Raw genomic sequence first — 24,524 nt, forward strand, 5'->3', positions numbered from 1 at the left:
AACATAGAAAATCCGCAGGGGATCAAATACTTTTTTCCCTCACTGTAATCCTTGCCTACGCCAGTCACGGTTATCTGAGTCTTAATGTGAACGATGGGTCTGGTCACCTCTCTTGGTAAGGGCATCAAAGTCTGGTGTCATCTTTGATGTAGAGATTCTCAGAACAGCTGACAGGTGGTCATTTGTTAAATTTGACCTGTGACAGGTTTTGTTGTAAATCATGACTGACAACGTTTGTTCACACATATGTGGACCAAAAGAACAAGTATCCTTTGGGCATGCTTTTTAATGTTTGGAAACTTTGTTTCACTCAGTGAGCCATAGAACTGTTCTATTGTTGCTGTTTTGTACTTCTCCTTCAAAGCACTGTCACATTGGATGTCGATGAGCTCCAATGGTGTGTCTGGTGGTGCATTCTCACTGTCGAAAGACAAGGGGCATGATACAAGCTCCAGCTCAGCCTCAATCCTGGTGAAGTCTGAGAAGCGGCGGGAAAACTCAGCATGCAGGTCGATCAAAGTGCTACTGTATGTCTCAGTGCGGCACTGCGATGTGGGCACGTTCACTGCGGCCAGTGTCGGAAAATGAGCGAGAGACCGGCTGCTCATTTGTCTGGAGAACAACATAAGTTTGGCATTGAATGCTTTCACGTTGGAATAAGGTTCATGCACAAAAACACAATTTCCCTGCAGTTTCACATTTAGATCGTTCAGATGCCCCAATATGTCCACACCGAAAGCAAAGTCGCCCAGCCAGTCTGTGTCTTTCAACTCTGAGAAGTTGTCAGCTTTACCAACTGTATCAAGGAACATACCTATCTCCCCTCTCAGTTCCCACACGCGGCAAAATACTTTTCCTAGGCTTAGCCAGCGCACATTTGAACGGTACAACAAGTCCTGGTGCTCTGCCTCTGTGTCATTGAGCAGCTGAATGAACTGACAATGGTTAAGCCCCCTTGCCCGTGTAAAGTATACAAGGGAGAGGAGGGTGGTTTGCCCTTTTCCTTAATCGGACTAGAACTCCAGCTCGCCTTCCCCTCCTCCGGCTGGGTCTTTTTGGAAAAAGGGCTCCCGTGATGAAGGGAACTGCTTCGGTTAGTCTAGACAGAGGTTCCCACTCCGGAAAGCCGAATTTGTGGTGAGTAATCTCAGATCTGATGTCCAGAAGTGTTTGTCGGTAATAGGAAATAATACTAGAACCTTTCTGATCAAATAAAGTACAAAATAACATTAAAATAAACAAAAGACTGCAAAGTTGGCTGGGAGCTAGCAACCGGGCGACCATTGTAGGCGCCATCTTGTTGTTTTACCCTGCCAGCCCTAACTGTCTCCGGCCCAGGCAGGGATATGAGTGTTATTTCCTATATTTAAATTCCTGTAGAGCTCAACACTTAATGCCACATCAGGTTTGCATGATATTTCACCTTCAAGCCAGGAAGCTGTCTGATTTCATTACTATTCCTAACTCTGTTTACCATAAGATCTCCATACACCCTTCCTTGGGCTTCACTCTCTGTCTCTGGGTTTGGCCTACTACTCTGTCCAGTCGGTGCTGGGTACTCCTTCTGCCTAGTGTTAGGATCTGTCAAGCTTGAAATCAGGGTTTTTTGGACCCAACCAACATCTTAGAGAGGAGGTGACTAGGGGCAGTTTGCCTAAATAACTGCATCTCCACGCATTGGACAGACTTAAGTGTGCACTTGTCTTTACAGTACATCTTCATTCCGACACCTGAAATGGTGCAGCATCTGCTTGAGCAGCCCAGGGAAGCCTAAACCTGCATCCTGCATTATGTAACTGGGAGAGAGAGGGAGAAAGAGAAAGGGGGAAGAGAAAAAGACAGAGAGAGAAAATAATACGGAGAGAGACAGAGAGGACAGTAAGATGAGATGATTTACTCTGAGCTTCCTGCAGACAGCTCTATGTGAGTATTGGATAGTTTCCACCACATACAGAAGCTTTGGCTCTGTGTTCTAAGACTCCAGGAGAGGGACTGGATCTCAATCTCAAGACCAGATTAATTTATCTCCACCATCCACATGTATATCCTCAACGTCTTTTTCAAACTCTATTCTTGCTGCCTTTTTTTCACTCACATTTGCTTTTTTTATCCGCACTGTACTTATTTAGTTTTACCAGTGTAGTTACTAGGATATAAAGGGCTTCGTAGGCTCTTGGTCATCACATCATACCATGGCTCTGTCTTATCACCATAGGGACTTACTGGGCCACCAGGAACTATGGGTCCACTGGGAGAAATGGGACTGAAGGTGAGTTACACTATTCTAAATGGCGTAGTGTGCTTAGTTCTGGCTCCAGTGACCAATGCCTAGCCCCCGAATTTGATTATCAATGGTAATTGTTCTCTGACAGGGTCCAACTGGAAAGATTGGGGAGTGGGGACTACCAGGCGAACCAGGAGAGAAGGTAAGATTATACTCTTTAATGCTCAACAAGGTACTCACTGTTTGGACCTCAGGAAGAGTAGCTGCTGCCTTGGCAACAGCTAATGGGGATCCTGGTAAAATACTAAATACTTTCAGTGACATATTCACATTTCCAGTAATCACATTTCCATTAATCGATTCAGTCTATGTACGTTGCACACAGTGTATTGAAATGGAAAGCGTCCATTTGTTCATTGTGTTATTGACCTGTGTGACAGGGTGCCCTCGGACCAGCAGGAAACCTCGGAGAGCAGGGCCTTATCGGACAGAGGGTGAGTACCCCAGAGCACACGTCTTCTACCAATGTTTGTGATTCTTGTAAAAATCAAATCCTATTGGTCACATACACATTTTTATTTTATTGTATTATTATTATTATTATTATATTATTATTATATTATTATTATTATTATTATTATTATTATTATTATTATATTATTATATTAAATTATTATTATTATTTTATTTATTTTTAGCAGATGTTATTGCGGGTGTAGCGAAATGTTTGTGTTCCTAGCTCCAACAGTGCAGTAGTATCTAACAATTCACAACAATAAACACAAATCTAAAATAATGGAATTAAGAAATATATAAATATTAGGACAAGCAATGTCGGAGTGGCATTGACAGTAGAATACAGTATATACATATGAAATGAGTAAAACAGTATGTAAACATTATTAAAGGGACCAGTGTTCCATAGGTACTTTGGCCTTATTCACTTGTACTTAAACCCCCTCTCCTTCAGGGTGAGATGGGGATCGATGGGGACGCCGGACAGAGTGGTCCTGATGGACTCAAGGTAAGAGATTAAAAACACTAAGGCAATAGTCACTGTGATGAATCCTAACTTGTGTTGAAAGTCTTGGACCAGAGTTGACAGTTGACAGTCATTGTCTCATTGACATCAATAGACGATTTGCCAGTTATCTCAAGTTAGGGTATGACTGTTTAACCCCCTAAGGTCGATGTCCACGCCCCCGTCAGTTTAAACTAAAGATATGTTTTTTTGCATTGGATGCGTCTCAATTTGCCGCATCCGCCTATGTCGGACTTATGAAATGTAACAGAGCTAGAGCGGTGTGTGTCAGTCTATGAGACATTCCGACAATCAGTGTTTCTTACAAAATCGTCCGTAGCGTCCGAAGAGTTTGGGCTACACACTAATATGACCCATCTGTGGAAAGGTGAGACTCTCACCAACACATACATGTCGGTTTTGCTCTAGGACGCCGACATGCCTCACAAGACTCGTCTGAAGGTCCCCCGGTATCAGATGAATGGAAGTACAGGATATATTGTATGGATACTGTTTAGTGCCAAAAAGAAGGGGTTAAATACATGTTTAAAAAAATATACAAATGTTTCCTGATCTTTCTTATTTCTCTCAGATATAGGACAGACACTTCAGAACAAACTTTGTTTAGATTTTTTGGGGGGGACTATCTGTTGTTCCGTGTAGTGAATCTGTTATTCAATGTGTTTGTGTGGGCTAATAGCAGTAAGGCCCAAAAACATTTCTCATTAAATAGTTTTTTATATATTTTTGGGATGCTTCAAGGGGTCTTAAAATTCAAAATCAAATAGCAAAATGATCCTTGGTATGACCTTAAAACAATTCCATTAGCTTAGTAGAACCCCCCCCCCCCCCCCCCACACACACACAAGAGAATGTGATTCTATCGTCATCAGATGTGATCTAAGCCATGCTCATATGGAGTTAATGAACTGTACTATACTGTTAAACTGTAATTCTTTTTGGTCAGACTCAAGTGTTGCATTGTGTAAGATATTGGCAGTCATACAGTTGGAGCTGCATTCTGTTGACGCTGAGTGAAAATAAACATGGAGCAGGCAGCAGGCCTATTTTGAGCTCTTCCTTCTGGCAGGAGTTGTTATGGAAATACATTGCTGTTCACATGGAACCCAACCCTTCTCCACTTCGGCCTTCAAATACCTTGTTTGAATATTTTCTACTACCGCCAACATCTGCACCCGTGAAATGTGTGATCAGGTGTAATTGTCTCCTTGGTCCTCTGCTCAGGGTGAGAAGGGTGACATGGGACCGGAAGGGGGTAAAGGAGAGAGGGGTGAAATCGGACTGAAAGGAAAGGAAGGGTCTCCCGGACCTCCTGGCTTAGTGGGAGTGAGGGTGAGTGTCCAAACTTAACCTAACATTCTTAAATTTCCTGTACTTGACTCTCAGGTTTTCATGAATCAGATTGCTGAGTTTCTCGCTTCACTTGCTGTTGTTTTAGATGAAATGTTACTCTGCAACATGTAGGCTACTACATGTCAAGGCAAAAAGGATACCAACACACTTTTGTCTCCTGCAAACAGTGATGTTTTATTTTCTTTACTGAGAAAACTGTGGATGAACATTTTGACCATTGCCTTGTCTTCGTCATAGAGGTTTATTGCTGTTAGAATAAACAGCTGTTGACTTCTGACACCAATAACTGTCTTCCAGGGTCAGGAGGGCAAACCTGGCAAGTTTGGTGAAAGAGGAAAACCAGGAGAGAAGGTATGTATGTCAGCTCAGATCCTCATGAAGTACGCCTCCCTCCATCTGTCACTGTCATTAATTTAATTCACTGAAACCTGTTAGTCGTTTCACCGTACCTGTCTTGGTTTTTAAAGAAATATGGATGGCTGCTTGTTATTGTATTCAACAAACATTAGGGGCCAATGGCCTCTAGAGCCACTATATTGAAAGTGGACATTCAAAATGGAGAGTTGAGATGACACAGTAAAACTATCCACACACAACTTGTCAGTGACTGAAAGTCGACCTTGCTCATTTTGCATGCCTTCTCTAGGGCAGCAAGGGTCACATGGGTCACCTGGGAGAGACTGGGCCAATCGGTGAACAAGGAGAAGCGGGATTTGTTGGGCCGAAGGGATCGAGAGGAACCATTGGACCAGTGGTAAGGCTCTGTGGATTTATTCATAGTTTTTCGGCTGATGTGTTGGTTGCCTTGTGTGCTAGGTCGTAAAGACTGAACATCTGATGTTCACAGGGTGCACCAGGGAGAATGGGCCAGCAAGGTGAAACAGGCATCACAGGATACGAGGTAAAAGCTACCCTTTACTACATACAATATCCTTCACTCAATATCAACGCAATATGATTCTAGATCAATTAAAATATAGCCAGATGATCGATCGATGAAGAGTTATAAAGCGTTGCCACCTAGGACATTATCAAACAAAATCTACCGTATCTAAATTGCTGCCTTTAGTGAGTATTGTTTACCTAATGACACATACCATTGAATGGCTCCAAGAGGGTAGCTATCGTCGTTGCCCTGTGTGATGAATAACACTGTCTCTATTGTCCTCCTCTGTGGTTGTAGGGCCACACAGGACGGCAGGGCCCACTGGGACCTCCTGGACCAAAAGGTGAAAAGGTACACTTCCCACAGTCCTGTCTGTGTCTAATAGCTCTCCCTTTGTGGGCGTCTGGACGTGTGTGTCTGGACTAATGATCTGTGGAGGTATAGTGGTGACAGCCCTAGCACTGTCTGTCTCTCTCTGTCCTTTAGTCAATCCATGTAATATATAATACTAATTATTATTATTATATTATTATATTATTATATTATATTATATTATTATTATTTAATGTATGCGATTTAGCAGACGCTTTTATCCAAAGCGACTTACAGTCATGGAGAAACTCTGGGCCCTAGAGATAGGCTATTACTGGGCCCTAGAGATAGGCTATTACTGGGCCATAGAGATAGGCTATTACTGGGCCATAGAGATAGGCTATTACTGGGCCATAGAGATAGGCTATTACTGGGCCATAGAGATAGGCTATTACTGGGCCATAGAGATAGGCTATTACTGGGCCATAGAGATAGGCTATTACTGGGCCATAGAGATAGGCTATTACTGGGCCCTAGAGATAGGCTATTACTGGGCCATAGAGATAGGCTATTACTGGGCCATAGAGATAGGCTATTACAGGGCCATAGAGATAGGCTATCACTGGGCCATAGAGATAGGCTATTACTGGGCCATAGAGATAGGCTATTACTGGGCCATAGAGATAGGCTATTACTGGGCCATAGAGATAGGCTATTACTGGGCCATAGAGATAGGCTATTACTGGGCCATAGAGATAGTCTATTACTGGGCCCTAGAGATAGGCTATTACTGGGCCATAGAGATAGGATATTACTGGGCCCTAGAGATAGGCTATTACTGGGCCATAGAGATAGGCTATTACTGTCAGGAAAAAGTCCTAGCCATATCAATTGGTGTCCAGCCACTGAGAGTGACTGAATTCCACGGCTGTTTCAGTCTGATTATCCCACAAGAAGCGATTAAATATAATTGATCAATGGTATGCACCATGTTACTTCTCATTAACTCTGGAGAAATTTGATCAAACGTAGGTCATTGGCCACAAACTGCTTTCAACTGCTATTGGAATAATCCTAGTCATCATTATTCAGGAGATCAATCATGGTTCAGTTGGATAAATAGAACTTCGATATGAAGTACTCTTTCCTGTTTGCTGGTAAACTCGTAATGTCGACCATACTTACGTTCTAATGAGATCAATATTGTGCCACTACTCATAAATGGTTTAGTTTTGGATCCCTGTTCCACTGTTTCCTCCTGTGTTTAACTGATGTACAGCACATGCACTATGAAATACTACAAGCATTCCACATCATTCACCGGCCCCTGTAAAGTCACTGGAACATTCAACGCAATCTTTTTATTGAAAGCAACCTATTGCCATCATCAACAAAAACTGTAATTGTTTAGAATATTCCATTGTACTGAAAGGAATAACATTAATTTAACCTGATTAAAATATATATATATATTTTTTTAAATCTGTTTTCCCTGTCTGTTTTCCAGGGTGAACAGGGGGAGGACAGTAAGGTGGAAGGCCCTCCCGGTCCACAAGGTGACAGAGTGAGTTCCTCTCATCATGTAGCCCTCCGTCTGCTGCGTTGTTTGGTGTTGCTTTGCTATAGTAGCTAGGGATCTACAGTACCAGTCAAAAGTTTGGACACAATAATAATAATAGTGAAGACATCAAAACTATGAAATAACACATATGGAATCATGTAGTAACCAAAAAAGTGTTAAACAAATCAAAATATATTTTATATTTGAGATTCTTCAAATAGCCAACCTTTGCCTTGATGACAGCTTTGCACACACACTTGGCATTCTCTCAACCAGCTTCACCTGGAATGCTTTTCCAACAGTCTTGAAGGAGTTCCCACATATGCTGAGCACTTGTTGGCTGCTTTTCCTTTACTCTGCTGTCCGACTCATCCCAAACCATCTCAATTGGGTTGAGGTCGGGGGATTGTGGAGGCCAGGTCATCTGATGCAGCACTTCATCACTCTCCTTCTTGGTAAAATAGTCCTTACACATCCTGGAGGTGTTTTGGGTCATTGTCCAGTTGAAAAACAAATGATAGTCCCACTAAGCCCAAACCAGATGGGATGGCGTATCGCTGCAGAATGCTGTGGTAGCCATGCTGGTTAAGTTTGCCTTGAATTCTAAATAAATCACAAACAGTGTCACCAGCAAAGCACCCCCACACCATAACACCTTCTCTACCATGCTTTACGGTGGGAACTACACACGTTCACCCACATTGCGTCTCACAAAGACACGGCAGTTGGAACCAAAAATCTCCAATTTGGATCTCCAATTTCCACTGGTCTAATGTCCATTGCTAGTGTTTCTTGGCCCAAGTAGGTCTCTTCTTCTTATTGGTGTCCTTTAGTAGTGGTTTCTTTGCTGCAATTCGACCATGAAGGCCTGATTCACACAGTCCCCTCTGAACAGTTGATGTTGAGATGTGTCTATGACTTGAACTCTGTGATGCATTTATTTGGGCTGCATTTTCTGAGGCTGGTAACTCTAATGAACTTATCCTCTGCAGCAGAGGTAACTCTGGGTCTTCCATTCCTGTGGCGGTCCTCATGAGAGCTAGTTTCATCATACTACTTGATGGTTTTTGCGGCTGCACTTGAAGAAACTTTCAAAGTTCTTGAAATATTTCGTATTGACTGTCCGTCATGTCTTAAAGTAATGATGGACTGTCGTTTCTCTTTGCTTATTTGAGCTGTTCTTGCCATAATATGGACTTGGTCTTTTACCAAATAGGTCTATCTTCTGTATACCCCCCCCACCCCCCCACCCCCCTACCTTGTCACAACACAACTGATTGGCTCAAATGCATTAAGAAGGAAATAAATTCCACAAATTAACTTTTAAGAAGGCACACCTGTTAATTGAAATGCATTCCAAGTGACTACCTCATGAAGCTGGTTGAGAGAATGCCAAGAGTGTGCAAAGCTGCCATCAAGGCAAAGGGTGGATATTTGAAGAATCTCAAATATAAAATATATTTTGATTTCTTTAACACTTTTTTGGTTACTACATGATTCCATATGTGTTATTTCATTGTTTTATGTCTACACTATTATTCTACAATGTAAAAAATAGTAAAAATATAGAAAAACCCTTGAATCAGTCGGTGTGTCCAAACATTTGACTGGTAGTGTATATGCTTAATTATTTTTGGTTATCATCTGAAACCAGGGTCCTACCGGAGACAGGGGAGACAGAGGAGAATCAGGGGACCCAGGATACCTAGTGAGTGGGACGTCGATTGTATTGTATACGTTACTGTTGTCTCATTTGGAATACATCCTTCATACATGGAAAGGGCTAACATTAACACATGTCTATTTCCCAGGGCCAGCCAGGGGTGGATGGATTGAGAGGCAAAGCCGGAGCAACTGGACTGCCTGTGAGTAAAATGTTCTGTTCATGACATGCTGATTCAGTGTTCACTCACACTGATACAAATCAAACCACATTTTATTTGTGACAGTATCCACATTAGAATATCTACCTATTCAAAAGGCAAAACTTGTGATTTGTTTGTTTGATTGTTTCATCTTTTATTTGTTCTTTCATTCATTCTTTTTTTATATATATATATATTGTAGGGACATCCTGGACCAAGGGGAATAGAGGGTCTGAAAGGGTCCAAAGGTGATCAAGTAAGGACAAAATACTTCGACAACGACTGAACTGTAGTATCCAGTTTTACCCACAATACCTGTTTGAACCAATTTGGTACCCCTTTGATTGATTTGAATGTATGGGCACTTTTGCAATGTGGTGATGTCATGTTTAAGCTGATGGTCTTTAACTCTTGATCTACTGCAGGGTCAGAAAGGCAAACGGGGGAAACAAGGCGAGTCTGGGACCAAAGGACCACCGGTGAGTGAGACATCTTGATCTTTTCATTTTAATACCGCATGTCATTTATTGATTGATTGGTTGATTGATTAATTGATTGTGCTAGAATGCAGGATCTCATATGTAACATTATTCTCTATTTTTCTCAGGGTCCCGAGGGTCCTCCTGGCCCAAAGGGAGTGGTGGGAAGAGAGGGCCTTGAGGGCCAACCTGGAATGGACGGGCCTCCTGGGAAAGATGGTGACAAAGGAGTGAAGGTGAAGAAGGACATACATCATAACTGTGTATTCTTCTCATTGACTGAAATAAGCAGAGTCTGTTGCTACTGTATGATTGGTCTTCTCTGTTAAGCCTCAGCCATCCTCAAATTGTTTGTGTCCATTCCTTAGGGGGAGCAAGGGGATGATGGAGAGTTAGGTATCATTGGCAAAGCTGGTAACAGCGGTAAAATGGGCGTGCCAGGGCTTCCAGGCGATCAGGGCTCCTTCGGACCCAAGGTGAGAGAGAGAAGAGAGAACATGCTCCAATGAACTGTGACCACCATGGTTATCGAATGATATGTTGTACTAGGTGTGAAGGATGAGAAATAGGTACTTGGAACTGTTGCTCCATCGTAACTTGTTACTCGAGTGTTGAAAGAAATCAACCTTCTCCACACGGTATCACAGGGTGAGAGGGGTCTCTCCGGCCAAACTGGACCTCCAGGGAAAGGAGGCCACATTGGCGGAATGGGAATTCCAGGAAAACAGGGTGACCAGGGGAACAAAGGACAGCCCGTGAGTAACATAGCAACATTGCTAAGTCAGTTTGATTGGTCATCATGACTAGGACATGATGATGAGGTGGATGACAATGACGACGGCGATGATGATAATGAAGATGCTTCCATCTCTCTCCCCAGGGTGACACAGGTGAATCAGGGTACCCAGGGGTTCTCGGGATGTTTGGACCAAAGGTACACTAGACTTCCCTCCATTTTCATCTCACACCTGAGTCACATGATCAAATAACACAGAGCTTTAAACATGGACCATCTATAAAGTTTCCCCTACAAGAATAAAGTTCTAAGCCGCGAGCGTCTGCAAAAAATATGGTTCTAATAAAACAACGGCAAAAAAGCATAACCCATTTTCAGCGGTAAATCAGGGATCTGCTGGAGATTAATAAGAAAGCTTTAAAAGGAATTTAAAGTCTCGAACGATTTGGTAGCGTTTATTGTCTTTCGTCTGAAAGGGATAAATCTGAATTAAAGACTGCTGCATTGGGGCAGAAAATCTATCACGGTCCACAAGAAGTTTAACACACCCATGTGTAATGTCACTTAACACGCCATAACTTCGGTTACTTTATTACCCTCTAGTGATGTTGCTCTGCAGGTGTTGGGCAGTTAAGAAAACTGAGAAGTTACAGGCTTTAATTAACATTTAGGCGGTAATTTAGTGAGTCATATGACTGCCAGTGCTCCAGTTGGAGATTTTCCTAGAGGGTTTCAGTTTGATATACTGTATACGAGGAGTGTTAGGCAGATGAGCCTTGGCTTCATGCTAAAGTGGAGATTGATGTCAGACGTACTGTAGGCTTAATGACTCCTCATCAAGACCTATCGAAGAAAACATTCCAGTGAAAGAGCTGTTAACTGAAGACACTTGGAGTGTTGTGTCTCTTGCTGACGGTGTTGCTTACTGTGCATACTACACACAGCCCACATGGTGCAACCTTTCACTCAGTTGGCCTAAGCTTCTATATGAAGTGATACTGGCCTTATTAACACATTGTATCTTATCAACACATATGTTTGTATCTTCATTAGGGACCTCCAGGAGATCTGGGCCCAGCCGGCATACAGGGACCAAAAGGGCCACATGGTTTGATGGTAAGAGGAGATTAGAAAAAGTGTTATTACATAATTCCCTATGTATTTCCTGGTCAGGTAACGTGGCCTATTTACAGTGCCTTGCAAAAGTATTCATCCCCCTTGGCGTTTTTTCCTATTTTGTTGCATTACAACCTGTAATTTAAATGGATTTTTATTTGGATTTCATGTAATGGACATACACAAAATAGTCCAAATTGGTGAAGTGAAATGAAAAAAATAACTTGTTTCAAAAAATTCTTAAAAATAAATAATGGAAAAGTGGTGCGTGCATATGTATTCACCCCCTTTGCTATGAAGCCTCTAAATAAGATCTGGTGCAACCAATTACCTTCAGAAGTCACATAATTAGTTAAATAAAGTCCACCTGTGTGCAATCTAAGTGTCACATGATCTGTCACATGATCTCAGTATATATTCCTGTTCTGAAAGGCCCCAGAGTCTGCACCACTACTAAGCAAGGGGCACCACCAAGCAAGCGGCACTATGCAGACCAAGGAGCTCTCCAAACAGGTCAGGGACAAAGTTGTGGAGAAGTACAGATCAGGATTGGGTTATTTAAAAAAAATCGGAAACTTTGAACATCTCACGGAGCACCATTAAATCCATTATAAAAAAATGGAAAGAATATGGCACCACAACAAATCTGCCAAGAGAGGGCCGCCCACCAACACTCACGGACCAGGCAAGGAGGGCATTAATCAGAGAGGCAAGAAAGAGACCAAAGATAACCCTGAAGGAGCTGCAAAGCTCCACAGCAGAGATTGGAGTATCTGTCCATAGGACCACTTTAAGCTGTACACTCCACAGAGCTGGGCTTTACGGAAGAGTGGCCAGAAGAAAAAAAACATTGCTTAAAGAAAAAAAGAAGCAAACACGTTTGGTGTTCGCCAAAAGGCATGTGGGAGACTCCCCAAACATATGGAAGAAGGTACTCTGGTCAGATGAGACTAAAATTGAGCTTTTTGGCCATCAAGGAAAACGCTATGTCTGGCGCAATCATAACACCTCTCATCACCCCGAGAATGCCATCCCCACAGTGAAGCATGGTGGTGGTAGCATCATGCTGTGGGGATGTATTTCCATCGGCAGGGACTGGGAATGATGGATGGCGCTAAATACAGTGAAATTCTTGAGGGAAACCTGTTTCAGTCTTCCAGAGATTTGAGACTGGGACGGAGGTTCATCTTCCAGCAGGACAATTACCCTAAGCATACTGCTAAAGCAACACTCGAGTGGTTTAAGGGGAAACATTTAAATGTCTTGGAATGGGGGCGGCAGGTAGCTTAATGGTTAAGAGCGTTGTGCCAGTAACCGAAAGGTCGCTGGTTCTAATCCCCGAGCCGACTAGGTGAAAAATCTGCCGATGTGCCCTTGAGCAAGGCACTTAACCCTAAATGCTCATGTAAGTCGCTCTGGATAAGAGTGTGGTATGACTTAAAGATTGCTGTACACCAGCCGAACCCATCCAACTTGAAGGAGCTGGAGCAGTTTTGCCTTGAAGAATGGGAAAAAATCCCAGTGGCTAGATGTGCAAAGCTTATAGAGACATACCCCAAGAGACTTGCAGCTGTAATTGCTGCAAAAGGTGGCTCTACAAAGTATTGACTTTGGGGGGGTGAATAGTTATGCACGCTCAAGTTCTGTTTTTTTGTCTTATTTCTTGTTTGTTTCACAAAAAAACATATTTTGCATCTTCAAAGTGGTAGGCATGTTGTGTAAATCAAATGATACAAACCTCCAAAAAATCAATTTTAATTCCAGGTTGTAAGGCAACAAAATAGGAAAAATGCCAAGGGGGGTGAATATTTTCGCTAGCCACTGTATAGGTTGGAACTTTGGTCAATATTTCATCCTAGGCAGAAACACTGGACATATTAATTCATAATACATATAGTATATGCCATTTAGCAGATGCTTTTATCTATACATTTTCCGTACGGGTGGTCCCGGGAAATCGAACCCACTATCCTGGCATTGCAAACACCATTCTCAACTAACTGAGCAAAAGAGGGCCACCATATTGACAATATATGCCTTGTTAATTCATATAGTGCCTGCCCTCACTAACAATGCTTCTCTTTCTTTCTCTCTCCAGGGTAATGTTGGTGCCACAGGCCCAGTCGGTATCATCGGCCCCAGTGGTAATACAGTATGTACATCATCAAATCTCATACCCCTTATCTGCCAAAGAACATGTTATCCCTCTGTTTTTGGGGGGGCTATGATGGAGTAATTTCTCCTCTCTCTCTCTCTCAGGGTCCCCAAGGTGACAAAGGAAATCGAGGGGATACGGTGCGTGTCCTTATTTTGATGAATCATATCCCTTATACCAGACCTGGGTTCAAATACTATTTGAAATATTTATAATACTTTGAGTATTTGCTCTAGCCTGCCTGCCTGGAATTTCAGATGGGCAGCGATTAGAGTTGTGGGACTATTCTATTGGTCCATTAAGACAGGCAAGCTCAATTAATCACACAAAGTATTTGAAATGATTTCAAATAGTATTTGAACCCAGCTCTGCCTTACACTGAGGCTTAGAGTGATCACAGGACAGGATAGGGTGCTTAGTATGGAAAGCACACTACTTATCACAGGACAGGATAGGGTGCTTAGTATGGAGAGCACACTGCTAAGAAGGGATTCAGCCTCAACCCCTAAAGCACTTTTCATTTCCCTCAGTGCTTCTCTGTTTGTTGTTCCACTCACCATGACAACTAGGAATAAGTTGAGACAGAAAGGCTACTTACTGCTTGATGCTGCTTTACCGTCTGTTGCCAGAGGAGTTTAGATGAAGAGGATCTTGATATTGATAGGTCAAGCTGCAGTATTATGGTCTAGGGGGATGGATTAATCCAATAGTGTTCTTGTTTTGTTTTGTTTTACAAACAGGGGGTGCAAGGACCAAGGGGCCCTCCTGGTCCTCCTGGTCCACCCGGACCCCCAGTAAGCCCTTTCTGTTATTTATGTACAGACTTCGCAAGAGTGGCATCACTCCTTTTTAAGTAAACATTTGTATATACTGTACTATGACTGGACCATGCATTAACCCCCCCCCCCTTCTATTTCCTTTGTTTAATAGGGTCTTCCTGGTTCTATGCCATTCGTAAGTCTCCTCTATTTACAACTTGACTTTCTCATCTCATCAAGCGATGGAGAGAAGGAGTGAATGCGGGAGAATGTTTCAGAGTTCATACATGTCTTTTTGTCTTCTCTTGTAGAGAAGGGAGGCTATTGGTGCTGCTTTTCAGCTCATTATTGATTCCCATGCTGCACTGAGGTCAGAGGTGAGTCACTGTGAGATGCATCATTGGTCCCTTGGAAAATAAGCAATGTACCCAGTACAATACAGAGAATAATTGTATGGTTGTACTGTTTGTATGACCAACTCTTACAAAAAGTATCCATTAGCATTCATGTAGGGTTACCCTCATGCTCCTCAAGCCAGGATTTTGCCATTTATCACTCTCCAACAGTGGCTGGCTGTTTGTGGTGATTTGGTGCTGTGTGTGACCCTTTGTCTCTATCATTTCTAGAGTCACCATGACATGGACCTGCCCATGTTGGACCACCAGGGTACAGAGATATTCAAGACCCTCCACTACCTCAGCACCTTGATCCAGAGCCTGAAGAACCCATTAGGAACCCATGACAACCCCGCGCGCATCTGCAGAGACCTCAAGGACTGTGAACAGAGGATGAACGAAGGTGAGGGAGGAACAAACGTCGTCTGAGATACAGGACACACTGTAGCCTGAGACTCATGTTTTGGGTTCATTCCTTCAGTTACAGTATACTTGGTCCAAGAGTTTTTCTAGACCATGTGGACCTGACTAGGAAAAACTCTGTGCCTTAGTTATAAGTTAAGGCTATAACTAAGCTAAATTATAATCTATAATGATAAATAGCAAGTCTATACACCTGACCAGTGATATCCCTTCCAAAAGCATTACATACTTGCCATATAGCCCAATATGTGTCCACTCTGCTAAAAGTACACTACTCCTGTATCCTTTTTCACTCAAGTTTGTTCTCCTTTCCTAAGGCACTTACTGGATCGACCCAAACCTCGGCTGCTCTGCCGACTCCATCGAGGTGACGTGTAACTTCACCAGCGGCGGCCAGACCTGTCTGAAACCCATCACAGTATCCAAGGTCAGCATCAACTTCCATTACTACTCAGCCGTTTACAGTCAAAACAAGCCACTATCCAGTCAAAACAACTGATAATAGGAAGCCAATGTTTTAGTCAGGTTTTCAGAGAAACATGTTCAGGAACTGTAAAAGGTGTTGTGTATTTGAGGTTTTAAAAGGCTTCTAAAGTTTGTAATTTCCACTTTGCAATTTCAAACTTGATTTTCCCTTACGAAATATGCCTATTAATTATAATCCACATAATTCACATTTCCTGTTTTTGCAGGATTATTTTCCTACTGTAGCAAACTGGCTCAAATGAAGATCCTACATATGTTTCCACACAAAACCGTCGTACTGTACTAAAGAACAGCATTCTTACTCTTTAGCTCATTTGAATTTCCTGTCTTCCGTTTCTTTTGACACATCCTATATTTTTACTTCAGACAGGTTTTGTATCTGGCACCCAGAACCAAATCTTGAATGTCCACTGGTCTTGTCTGTCACAATAGATTAGGGATTAAATTGTAACGGTAGTTGATGTGTGTCTGTCTGCAGCTGGAGATAGGGGTGGGTCGTATCCAGATGAACTTCCTCCACCTCCTGAGCTCTGAGGCGGTGCAGCACGTTACCATCCACTGCCTGAACGTCCCTGTGTGGGCCAACAGCTCCTCCCTGGAGCCCTCCCCCACCGCCGTGCACTTCAAGGCCTGGAGCGGAGGAGACATGATCCAGGCTGGAGGACTAAAGCCCTACATAGTGAAGGACGACTGCTGGGTATGTCAACCTCCAGCCTCATGTGACATGCTGTTCTCCTACTGAACATACAGCTGGTGAAGGAGATTAGTGAATGAAATATTGGATGACACTTTACATTATGTTACATAGGCTACCATGTATTTAAGGCTATCATGTAATTATAGTAAACTGTACACCAACTGAAGATAATGTATTGCACAGTCTGACCAAATGTTGTTATCACAGGTTCTAAAAGTCAAATCCCCTTGTCTTTCAGATTCAAGATGGCCGCTGGCACCAGACCCATTTCGTCTTCCAGACCCAGGACCCCAACTTACTCCCCATCCTGGATGTGTATAACCTACCGGCCACAGAGCCTGGCTCACACTACCACCTAGAGGTGGGCCCTGTGTGCTTCTTATAGAGGCCTGTTGTTATAGAGGCCTGTTCTTATAGAGGCCCAGGATACAGTACATACACAGCCTCCTCATAGGAGTGACTTGCGGGGGGATGGGGAAGGTTAGGGGGTCTCCCTGTCTCCATATATTGGGGCCCTTCAGGAGAGGCAGGCCCTTAACCCTCCAGCATATGCTCGGACTGCAGAAACAGGCAGGGGGTGCCATTGAGGGACGGACCAGGAGAAACTGCAGAGATACTGGGACGTCTCGCACTATAGTTCCTACCGTCTGCCTGAGGAGAAGATATTAAGCTTTGGCTTCTTTCAGGGACTTGTTTTACTGTCGCACAGCACGAGCCCTAGATGCCCGAGTGAGATAAACATAATATGACAGTCTCTGACATCACTCTTGGAAAACATTTTTAACTTATTACTTTCTATGGTCACAAACTCTCAACATGTTATGAAATGTGTAAAGTAATAGGGAACAATTATAAATGCATTTGCATATTATGAATGCATTACTTATCTTTTTAAATGTTATACATACACATGTATTATTTATACATGTTATATGTATATCTTAACATAAAAGTGCAATAAACATATCTCGTCCTGCAGTTTTTCAAAGCAATTAAGGTTTACAGTGAGACCAAACCATTGGATATAATTTTATAACATTCAGGTGTAGGCCTAGTTTCCAGCATACATCCACAAGGTGTCCATCTATTTTCTCCTGCCTAGTCTGTAGATGACAGATTAATCTACTTGTAGTGGTGATTAGGTGCTGAAGAAATGCCCACCGGTCTACGAATAACTATTGCGCTCACACACAAACATTCCTGATGTGTGTTTCCATAGTCAAATTAATTGAAGTTGCGGTAAGAGAGTGAATCCAGAAGAGTGTCAGAAGAGTCGGTCTACCTCCCATCTCTCAACTAGCTGTGGTTCAACTAAAAGAGAACCAGAGATGACACCTGATACCTGGTGCTATAATAATTCCTGTGGTCGGTTATGAGGCTGTCTTGTTTAATCCTGGCAGAACATAATCAACCTTTTGTACAGCAAAGGGAATATTTTTTTATACAGTATGAATGCAAAGAAGAAGGAAAAATGATCTAATTCTCTTTTCAAGCTAGCAAAACAGCATTTCTTTCCCTGCATCGTTATGTTATTGTACTCCCCTTTGTATGAGTCTGAAGCTATTATTGAAAGATTTAGGTATTATTTTTGACTTGTTGAAATGTATAAATGTGTATAATTATGCAAAGCTTTGTTGTATACAGTGGATCCCAACATGCTAATTTATGTTATTTAATGTCCATGGTTTTTGCAACTTTCTGTAAACTTTAAGCCAGACACCCATCATCAGTAGAGCATTTTCCATTTTGTATAAATTTGGGGCTTCATCAATTTTGTTTTATAGGTTGTTTTTTTAAATAATCATAACTGTACTGTAACCATTTTTCAATGCTTTTACGCCTTACTGTTTTACTTTATTGTTGACCATGTTCGTGAAATCTCTGTACAGGCAGTCAGCTCAACCAACCAATCCATAAGCTCAGAATACCTCTCATATCACACAGCTTAAACAGCCCTCCATCATGTTCTTACATTATTATAACCATAACACATCCAAAAGAGTCATCTGACATCTTTGTTTAGGACCAGGAACAGATATTAGTTGTCATCATGTACTTCATTCATTCATTCATTCATCTCTGTAGGTCCTTCCTCAGCATCATAATAAAACAGCTTCTAGTTTTCAACACTTTCATTTTCTTCAACATTCAGGTGTTCAATAAATATTTGAAACCCAAGTAGATCTGTGTGTTTCAATTGGTTCTTATTCTCTTATTAAAAAGGTCATTATCGATTTCATTGTCAGCTAAAGACACTGAGTGGAGTTTAGTTCTCAATAAAAGTTAAATATTTAATGCATTATTAATAGTTATCAGTGTGTAAACCCAGAGGTTTTTAATTGTAAAACAGCTCATGTGTTATTGCAACTTAAATACTGCAATATGAATAGTTATCCCTTTTGAAAAATGTATCTTGAAAGACTAGTGATCGGCCCTTCTCCATACACTTCACCTCCTCGCCACATGAGGGCACTCTTGTCTAATTTTAAACAAAACTTAATCTAGTTTAACATTTAGCTAAGGGTCTTATTCATCACATCATCCGTTGTTTTTTTGTTTTTTTTACTAGAATAGAGCTCTACACTTAATCAAGCTATCTGTCCATAGATACAAAAATGACACAAAGCAGATATTTCAGGGTTTTGTATTGACAGGCCACTGATGACGAGGTCACACGATATTATCTTGGACACATGGCATGGCGCCCCTTGTCCACGGGTAGGTTGACCCCGTGATGAATGTGGCAGCATCCAACCCCAGGAAGGCTATAGCATGAGCCACTTCACCTGGTCTGCTTACGCTTCTCCAGGAACTGGGAGGAGAAAGAGCGTGAACGTGAGAGAGAGAGAGTGAGAGAAATAGGAAGTACACTGTGCAAGGTAGACTAAGTAGAGTGGGGGTCTGTGATGTGAGCCGTGTTTTCTCCAAATATATGATCTCTACAGTATTCCCAACCTTTGGAACCCCAGCCAGTGGACCTGACCTTGTAAACCATGATGTGTGACATCTGTATAACATAAGAGAGTTACCTGAGAATACTGCTCCTCATCCAGTCCTGCTCTCCTGTGGACCTATGTTATGATCACGCCGGGACTGGAGGAGGAAAGACAGAGAGAGATCAACACTGTAGTAACAACTACATAATAAGCAGGGTTAGGCGGTAACGGATTACATGTAATCAGTTACGTTACCAGCAAACATATTGTAATCAGATTACAGATACTTTTGAAAAACTAGAAAAAAGACATTATGACACTTATGTTTTCTCAATGAAATTCAATTCAGCACTGAAAAAAAAGAGCATGTTTAAGTTGGTCCCTTGTAGTTCAGTTGGTAGAGAATGGCGCTTATAACGCTAGGGTAGTGGGTTCGATTCCCGCGAACACCCATACGTAAAATGTATGCACGCTTGACTGTAAATCGATGCATATATTATACGTTTGTTCCACCTGAGCGAGTCTGACCACAAGTTAGAGACCACTGTGACATACCAATAACGTTTGACGGATCATTTTTGTCTTCTTCTAATGACTCTGCAGGGGAAAATAATCCAAAAGTAACCAGATTATGTTACTGAGTTTGGGTAATCAAAAAGTTACTTTACTGATTACAATTTGGGACAGGTAACTAGTAACAGATTACATTTAGAAAGTAACCTAAATTAGTACCTAAACAGACTTGACTTGCCGGACAGAGTTGATTCGTACTTGCTTTGATGCCAGCTCTGAGCGGGAGGTATATGAGTCATGAGTGCCTGTGCTTTCAATACAGTCCGAAATAATTAGCAAGAAGTAGTCAAAAGAAAAAACTTGTCCTGACCAAGTGCTATGCAACGTGTGAATTGGTCAATGGCAGATTTAGCTATACAATAGGCAAGGACACCTGGGAACTAAAAAAAAGAAGATAATTGAGCTCAACAGAAACCATAATTTAATAGAGCATTTTTTAAACATTTTTAGTCATTTAGCAGACGCTCTTATCCAGAGCGACTTACAGTTAGTGAATACATATATATATATATTTTTTTTTACTGGCCCCCCGTGGGAAACGAACCCACACCCCTGGCGTTGCAAACGCCATGCTCTATCAACTGAGCTACATCCCTGCCGGCCATTCCCTCCCCTACCCTGGACGACGCTGGGCCAATTGTGCGCCGCCCATGAGTCTCCCGGTCGCGGCCGGCTGCGACAGAGCCTGGATTCGAACCAGGATCTCTAGTGGCACAGTTAGCACTGCGATGCAGTGCCTTAGACCACTGCGCCACTCAGGAGAGCATAATAAAGAAACACACGTTTTACTATCCTTGTTTCTACCTAAAACTGATTTCCATTAAAAATCCTATTTTCCCTAACCCGTAAGCCTAAAATAGCCTTTCTCCTCATGGGAACCTGAGAAATGTCCCCACGAGGGAGAATTTTCCTCGTTTTACTATCCTTGTGGGGACTTCCGGTAACTAATAGTATTACACACACCCCTCACTGTCTATTGCTCTTATCTCAATTAACAGATATTCTTCTGTAAATGAGTTGTGTGGTGTACACTCCACACACGCTGGTGTGGTGATACCTACTGATCGTTGGCCGTTGACGCTGGAGACAGCGACGATAGAACCCTTGGACTTGATGAGGTGAGGTACACAGAGCTGAGTCAGGTGGGATACTGATCTGTGAAATAAAGAAACAAACCTTCACTAAGAAAGAAAAATAATTCGCCTACTAGTCATCTCTCGTGGACAGATCTACGTAAACATAACTGGTACCAGCTAACCAATTACGTGATACTTTAGTTCTGGTTAACCGAGGTTAGCCTAGTGTCCAAATAAGCATGTACTGCAATGACGAAGTACTGCAGATTTAAGGCTTCATCCAAGCAGCGAAATATAAACACCAGCTCCTTTGCGGTACAGTATATAGTGCATTCAGAAAGTATTCAGACCCCTTGACTTTTTCCACATTTTGTTACATTAAAATATTGCCTCTTGTTTGGAATCAAAGGCTATGGGAGATGGGGTGGGACAGAAGGTTGATAATGTTGGTGGTACCAAGGCTGGGGCCAGCTCTAGTCTAAATGTTGTGGTGAAAAATGATGTCAGGGAACCAGTCTGTTTCAGGGGGGATGGTTCAGAGGAATGCACAATGCATGATGGGAGGAGACCATGTTAGTGTACATGCAGAAGAAGGGCTATGGTGGGCAGGAGAGGTCAGATGAAGTTTTGGGTAAGCTGTCAGGGCGGGCACGTGACGTGGTAAGAGTAAGCCTACGCAGTAACCCAGTTGACTTAAGCCAGGGCCCTAGACCAGTTTTTGACATTCTGAAGCACCACTTTAGCGACACAATCAACTCCGACATGCCCCTAGCTGATGTTTATTCTACGTTGCCAATGGAAGGGGAGACTCCATTTGATTAGTGGATCAGACTGAACAGGGCCATAGAGGTGGCAGAGGACTGTTTGAAGAGGCAGAACAAGGAGCTAGACAATCCATCACGTGTTCTGACTGTCATGTTAATCAAGCACTGTCCGAACCCAGAGCTGTCATTGATATTCATGTGCAAACCATTGCATGAGTGGACGGCTGCGGAGGTCCATGGCAGGCTGGAGGAGTACCAGAGGAAGTGCAAGGCTCCACGTCCCTTGCGGCTGGCCCCACTGGTCACCACACTGACGCAGGAAGTAAGTAGGCTAGTGTTGGCTGTTGCAAACTGCCCGGACCCCTTGCAGCAGCCCACAAATGGCTCATCCGAGGCATTGGATCGTGTGATTGGCATGCTTGAACGGGTCTTGGAGCAGAGGCCACAGCAACCTGTAGGCGGCTATGATAACCATTTCCAGAGGAGGCCCAGGAGAAGGGATAACCCGTCTTTGCAATGCAAAGTGTGTGGGGATGCGAATCACAGCACAATGGATCATTGTTATTCTAACCACCTATGCTTCCTCTGTTATGCAGCGGGGCACACACGTCAAGAATGCCCTCGCACTTCATCGGTAACTCCCGTCCCTCCATCAGACAGCAACACGACACAGCGGCAGGAAAACTAGCTGGCCTGCACGGGATGGGGGGGAAGTGCTGGGCCTTGTGAGGTGCCCCAATCAGATAGTGGTGTAGATTTAGAGTCAATATATTCAAGGGTTTGTGATGAAGTCAAGTCGAACGAAAAAGTCATTATGCAAAATACACAGAGAGTGCTCCACAATGATGAACTCTTCTATACTAGGGTGTTACTGGGGGATGCTATAGAGGTGAGCGCTATGTTTGACAGCGGTTCTATGGCATGCACATTGAGCTCAACAGTGGTGCCACGCCTTGAGAAAGCAGGTGTGCTCAAGAGTGGCTCCCTCAGTCCAACTGAAGTGGTGTTGGTTGGCTGCGGGGGGTTGAAGACCAAGCCTGTAGGTGTGTGTGAATTGAATCTGTGTGTGTATGGCAGCAGGGTCTCTGTCCCTGTTCTAGTAGTGGATGGCCAACGTCATGAGCTCATCCTAGGCAGCAATGTGATAAAACACCTCATCAGGGAGCTGAAGACGACAGGTGACTTCTGGGAGAAGATGTCATCATCTGAACACAATGGAGATGACAAACTGTTCCGTCTGCTGGCTAATGTAGAGAGATGGAAAGGGACCGAAGTACCAGAAAGAGTGGGCACAGTAAGGCTGAAGTGGACGGTCACATTGGAACCTATGCAGGAACATTTAGTCTGGGGCCGGCTGTGTACGCCTCAAAATGTATCCGCAGGCAGTGCTGTCATTATTGAGCCTACGAGGGCACGCTCAAGACCAAAAAACATCCTAGTGGGGAGAACAGTAGCGACATTGTGGAGCGATGGCTGGGTCCCTGTCAAAGTTATCAATCCCTCATCAAAGCCAGTAACAGTGAGACGCAATGCCAAGATAGCGGACGTTTTTCCTTGCATGGCATTAGAGGACTTTGACCCTGACTATATGGATAGGCCCACTGTCTAACCGGTCCCCCTGGTGCAGCAGGTATACAAAATGGAGGACAATCCAGACTTTGACAATGGTAGTGGAGATAGCTTGACCGTTGACAGTACCGTCAAACCGAACAGAGTGACAAATGAGGTGTTGCACGAGTTAGGGCTAGGTGACATTGACATTGAGTCCACTCAGTTGTCGCAACAGTGTAAGGCCAGGCTAGTTCAGCTTATAGCCCGCTACGAGTCTCTCTTCTCCCGGCACAAACTAGATTGCGGGAAGGCTACTGGATATGTCCATCGCATCAGACTCAGTGACACTAAGCCTTTTAGGCTACCTTACCGTAGGCTCTCCCCTAACCATTATGACAAGCTCAGGCAGGCCTCGGATGAGATGGAAGAGCGAGAGATAATCAGGAAATCCAGCAATGAGTACGCCTCCCCGCTCGTGCTGGTCTGGAAGAAGTCTGGTGATCTGAGACTGTGTACAGACTTCCGATGGCTCAATGCTCGCACCGTAAAGGATGCTCACCCTCTACCTCACCAAGCTGATGCGCTGGCGGCCTTGGGTGGCAATGCCTTCTTCTCTACAATGGATTTGACCTCAGGCTACTACAATGTGGAGGTGCATGAAGACGACAAGAAGTTTACAGCCTTCACTTCTCCTTTTGGGTTATATGAATATAACCGTCTTCCACAAGGACTTTGCAACAGCCCAGCTACATTCATGAGGATGATGTTGAGCATTTTTGGGGATCAACATTTTTCTAGCCTTCTATGCTACCTGGACGATGTGCTGGTTTTTGCCCTGACTGAAGAACTTGGATTGCAACGCTTGGAGTCAGTTTTTGAGCGTCTCAAAGCCCATAATCTGAAATTGTCTCCAAAGAAATGCCATTTCATGAAGAGGTCAGTGCGGTTCTTGGGGCATGTCATCAGTGAAGGAGGTGTGGCCACAGACCCAGAAAAAGTGAAGGCTATTGCAGGGATGACAGAGAAGGATCTCATGGAGGACAACACGGACGTGCCCTCTCAAGGGAAGATTCGGTCCTTTCTCGGAATAATAGTCTATTACCAGCAGTTCACTGAGGGGTGCTCCACCATCGCTA

At 43.2% G+C, this 24,524-nt stretch overlaps 1 protein-coding gene across 1 annotated transcript in view; it reads left to right on the top strand.

Annotated features, from left to right (window-relative positions):
- The window catches only part of LOC311144687 (uncharacterized protein), an 88,552-nt gene extending 69,883 nt beyond the window's left edge, over nucleotides 1-18,669 (top strand). The window contains exons 33-60 of the mRNA XM_084180770.1: nucleotides 2,216-2,269; nucleotides 2,373-2,426; nucleotides 2,665-2,718; nucleotides 3,195-3,248; nucleotides 4,491-4,598; nucleotides 4,917-4,970; nucleotides 5,266-5,373; nucleotides 5,467-5,520; nucleotides 5,803-5,856; nucleotides 7,325-7,381; nucleotides 9,033-9,086; nucleotides 9,190-9,243; nucleotides 9,446-9,499; nucleotides 9,669-9,722; nucleotides 9,851-9,958; nucleotides 10,091-10,198; nucleotides 10,370-10,477; nucleotides 10,603-10,656; nucleotides 11,512-11,574; nucleotides 13,673-13,726; nucleotides 13,834-13,869; nucleotides 14,470-14,523; nucleotides 14,660-14,683; nucleotides 14,799-14,864; nucleotides 15,114-15,285; nucleotides 15,623-15,732; nucleotides 16,270-16,488; nucleotides 16,727-18,669. Coding sequence (XP_084036896.1) covers nucleotides 2,216-2,269; nucleotides 2,373-2,426; nucleotides 2,665-2,718; nucleotides 3,195-3,248; nucleotides 4,491-4,598; nucleotides 4,917-4,970; nucleotides 5,266-5,373; nucleotides 5,467-5,520; nucleotides 5,803-5,856; nucleotides 7,325-7,381; nucleotides 9,033-9,086; nucleotides 9,190-9,243; nucleotides 9,446-9,499; nucleotides 9,669-9,722; nucleotides 9,851-9,958; nucleotides 10,091-10,198; nucleotides 10,370-10,477; nucleotides 10,603-10,656; nucleotides 11,512-11,574; nucleotides 13,673-13,726; nucleotides 13,834-13,869; nucleotides 14,470-14,523; nucleotides 14,660-14,683; nucleotides 14,799-14,864; nucleotides 15,114-15,285; nucleotides 15,623-15,732; nucleotides 16,270-16,488; nucleotides 16,727-16,873 — 2,190 coding nt within the window. The 3' untranslated portion in view covers nucleotides 16,874-18,669. The remainder of the gene's footprint in view (nucleotides 1-2,215; nucleotides 2,270-2,372; nucleotides 2,427-2,664; nucleotides 2,719-3,194; nucleotides 3,249-4,490; nucleotides 4,599-4,916; nucleotides 4,971-5,265; nucleotides 5,374-5,466; nucleotides 5,521-5,802; nucleotides 5,857-7,324; nucleotides 7,382-9,032; nucleotides 9,087-9,189; nucleotides 9,244-9,445; nucleotides 9,500-9,668; nucleotides 9,723-9,850; nucleotides 9,959-10,090; nucleotides 10,199-10,369; nucleotides 10,478-10,602; nucleotides 10,657-11,511; nucleotides 11,575-13,672; nucleotides 13,727-13,833; nucleotides 13,870-14,469; nucleotides 14,524-14,659; nucleotides 14,684-14,798; nucleotides 14,865-15,113; nucleotides 15,286-15,622; nucleotides 15,733-16,269; nucleotides 16,489-16,726) is intronic.
- Nucleotides 18,670-24,524: the final 5,855 nt, after the last annotated feature.

The sequence above is a fragment of the Coregonus lavaretus genome (assembly GCF_964263955.1).
Source record: "Coregonus lavaretus genome assembly, chromosome: 17".
Lineage (NCBI taxonomy): Eukaryota > Metazoa > Chordata > Actinopteri > Salmoniformes > Salmonidae > Coregonus > Coregonus lavaretus.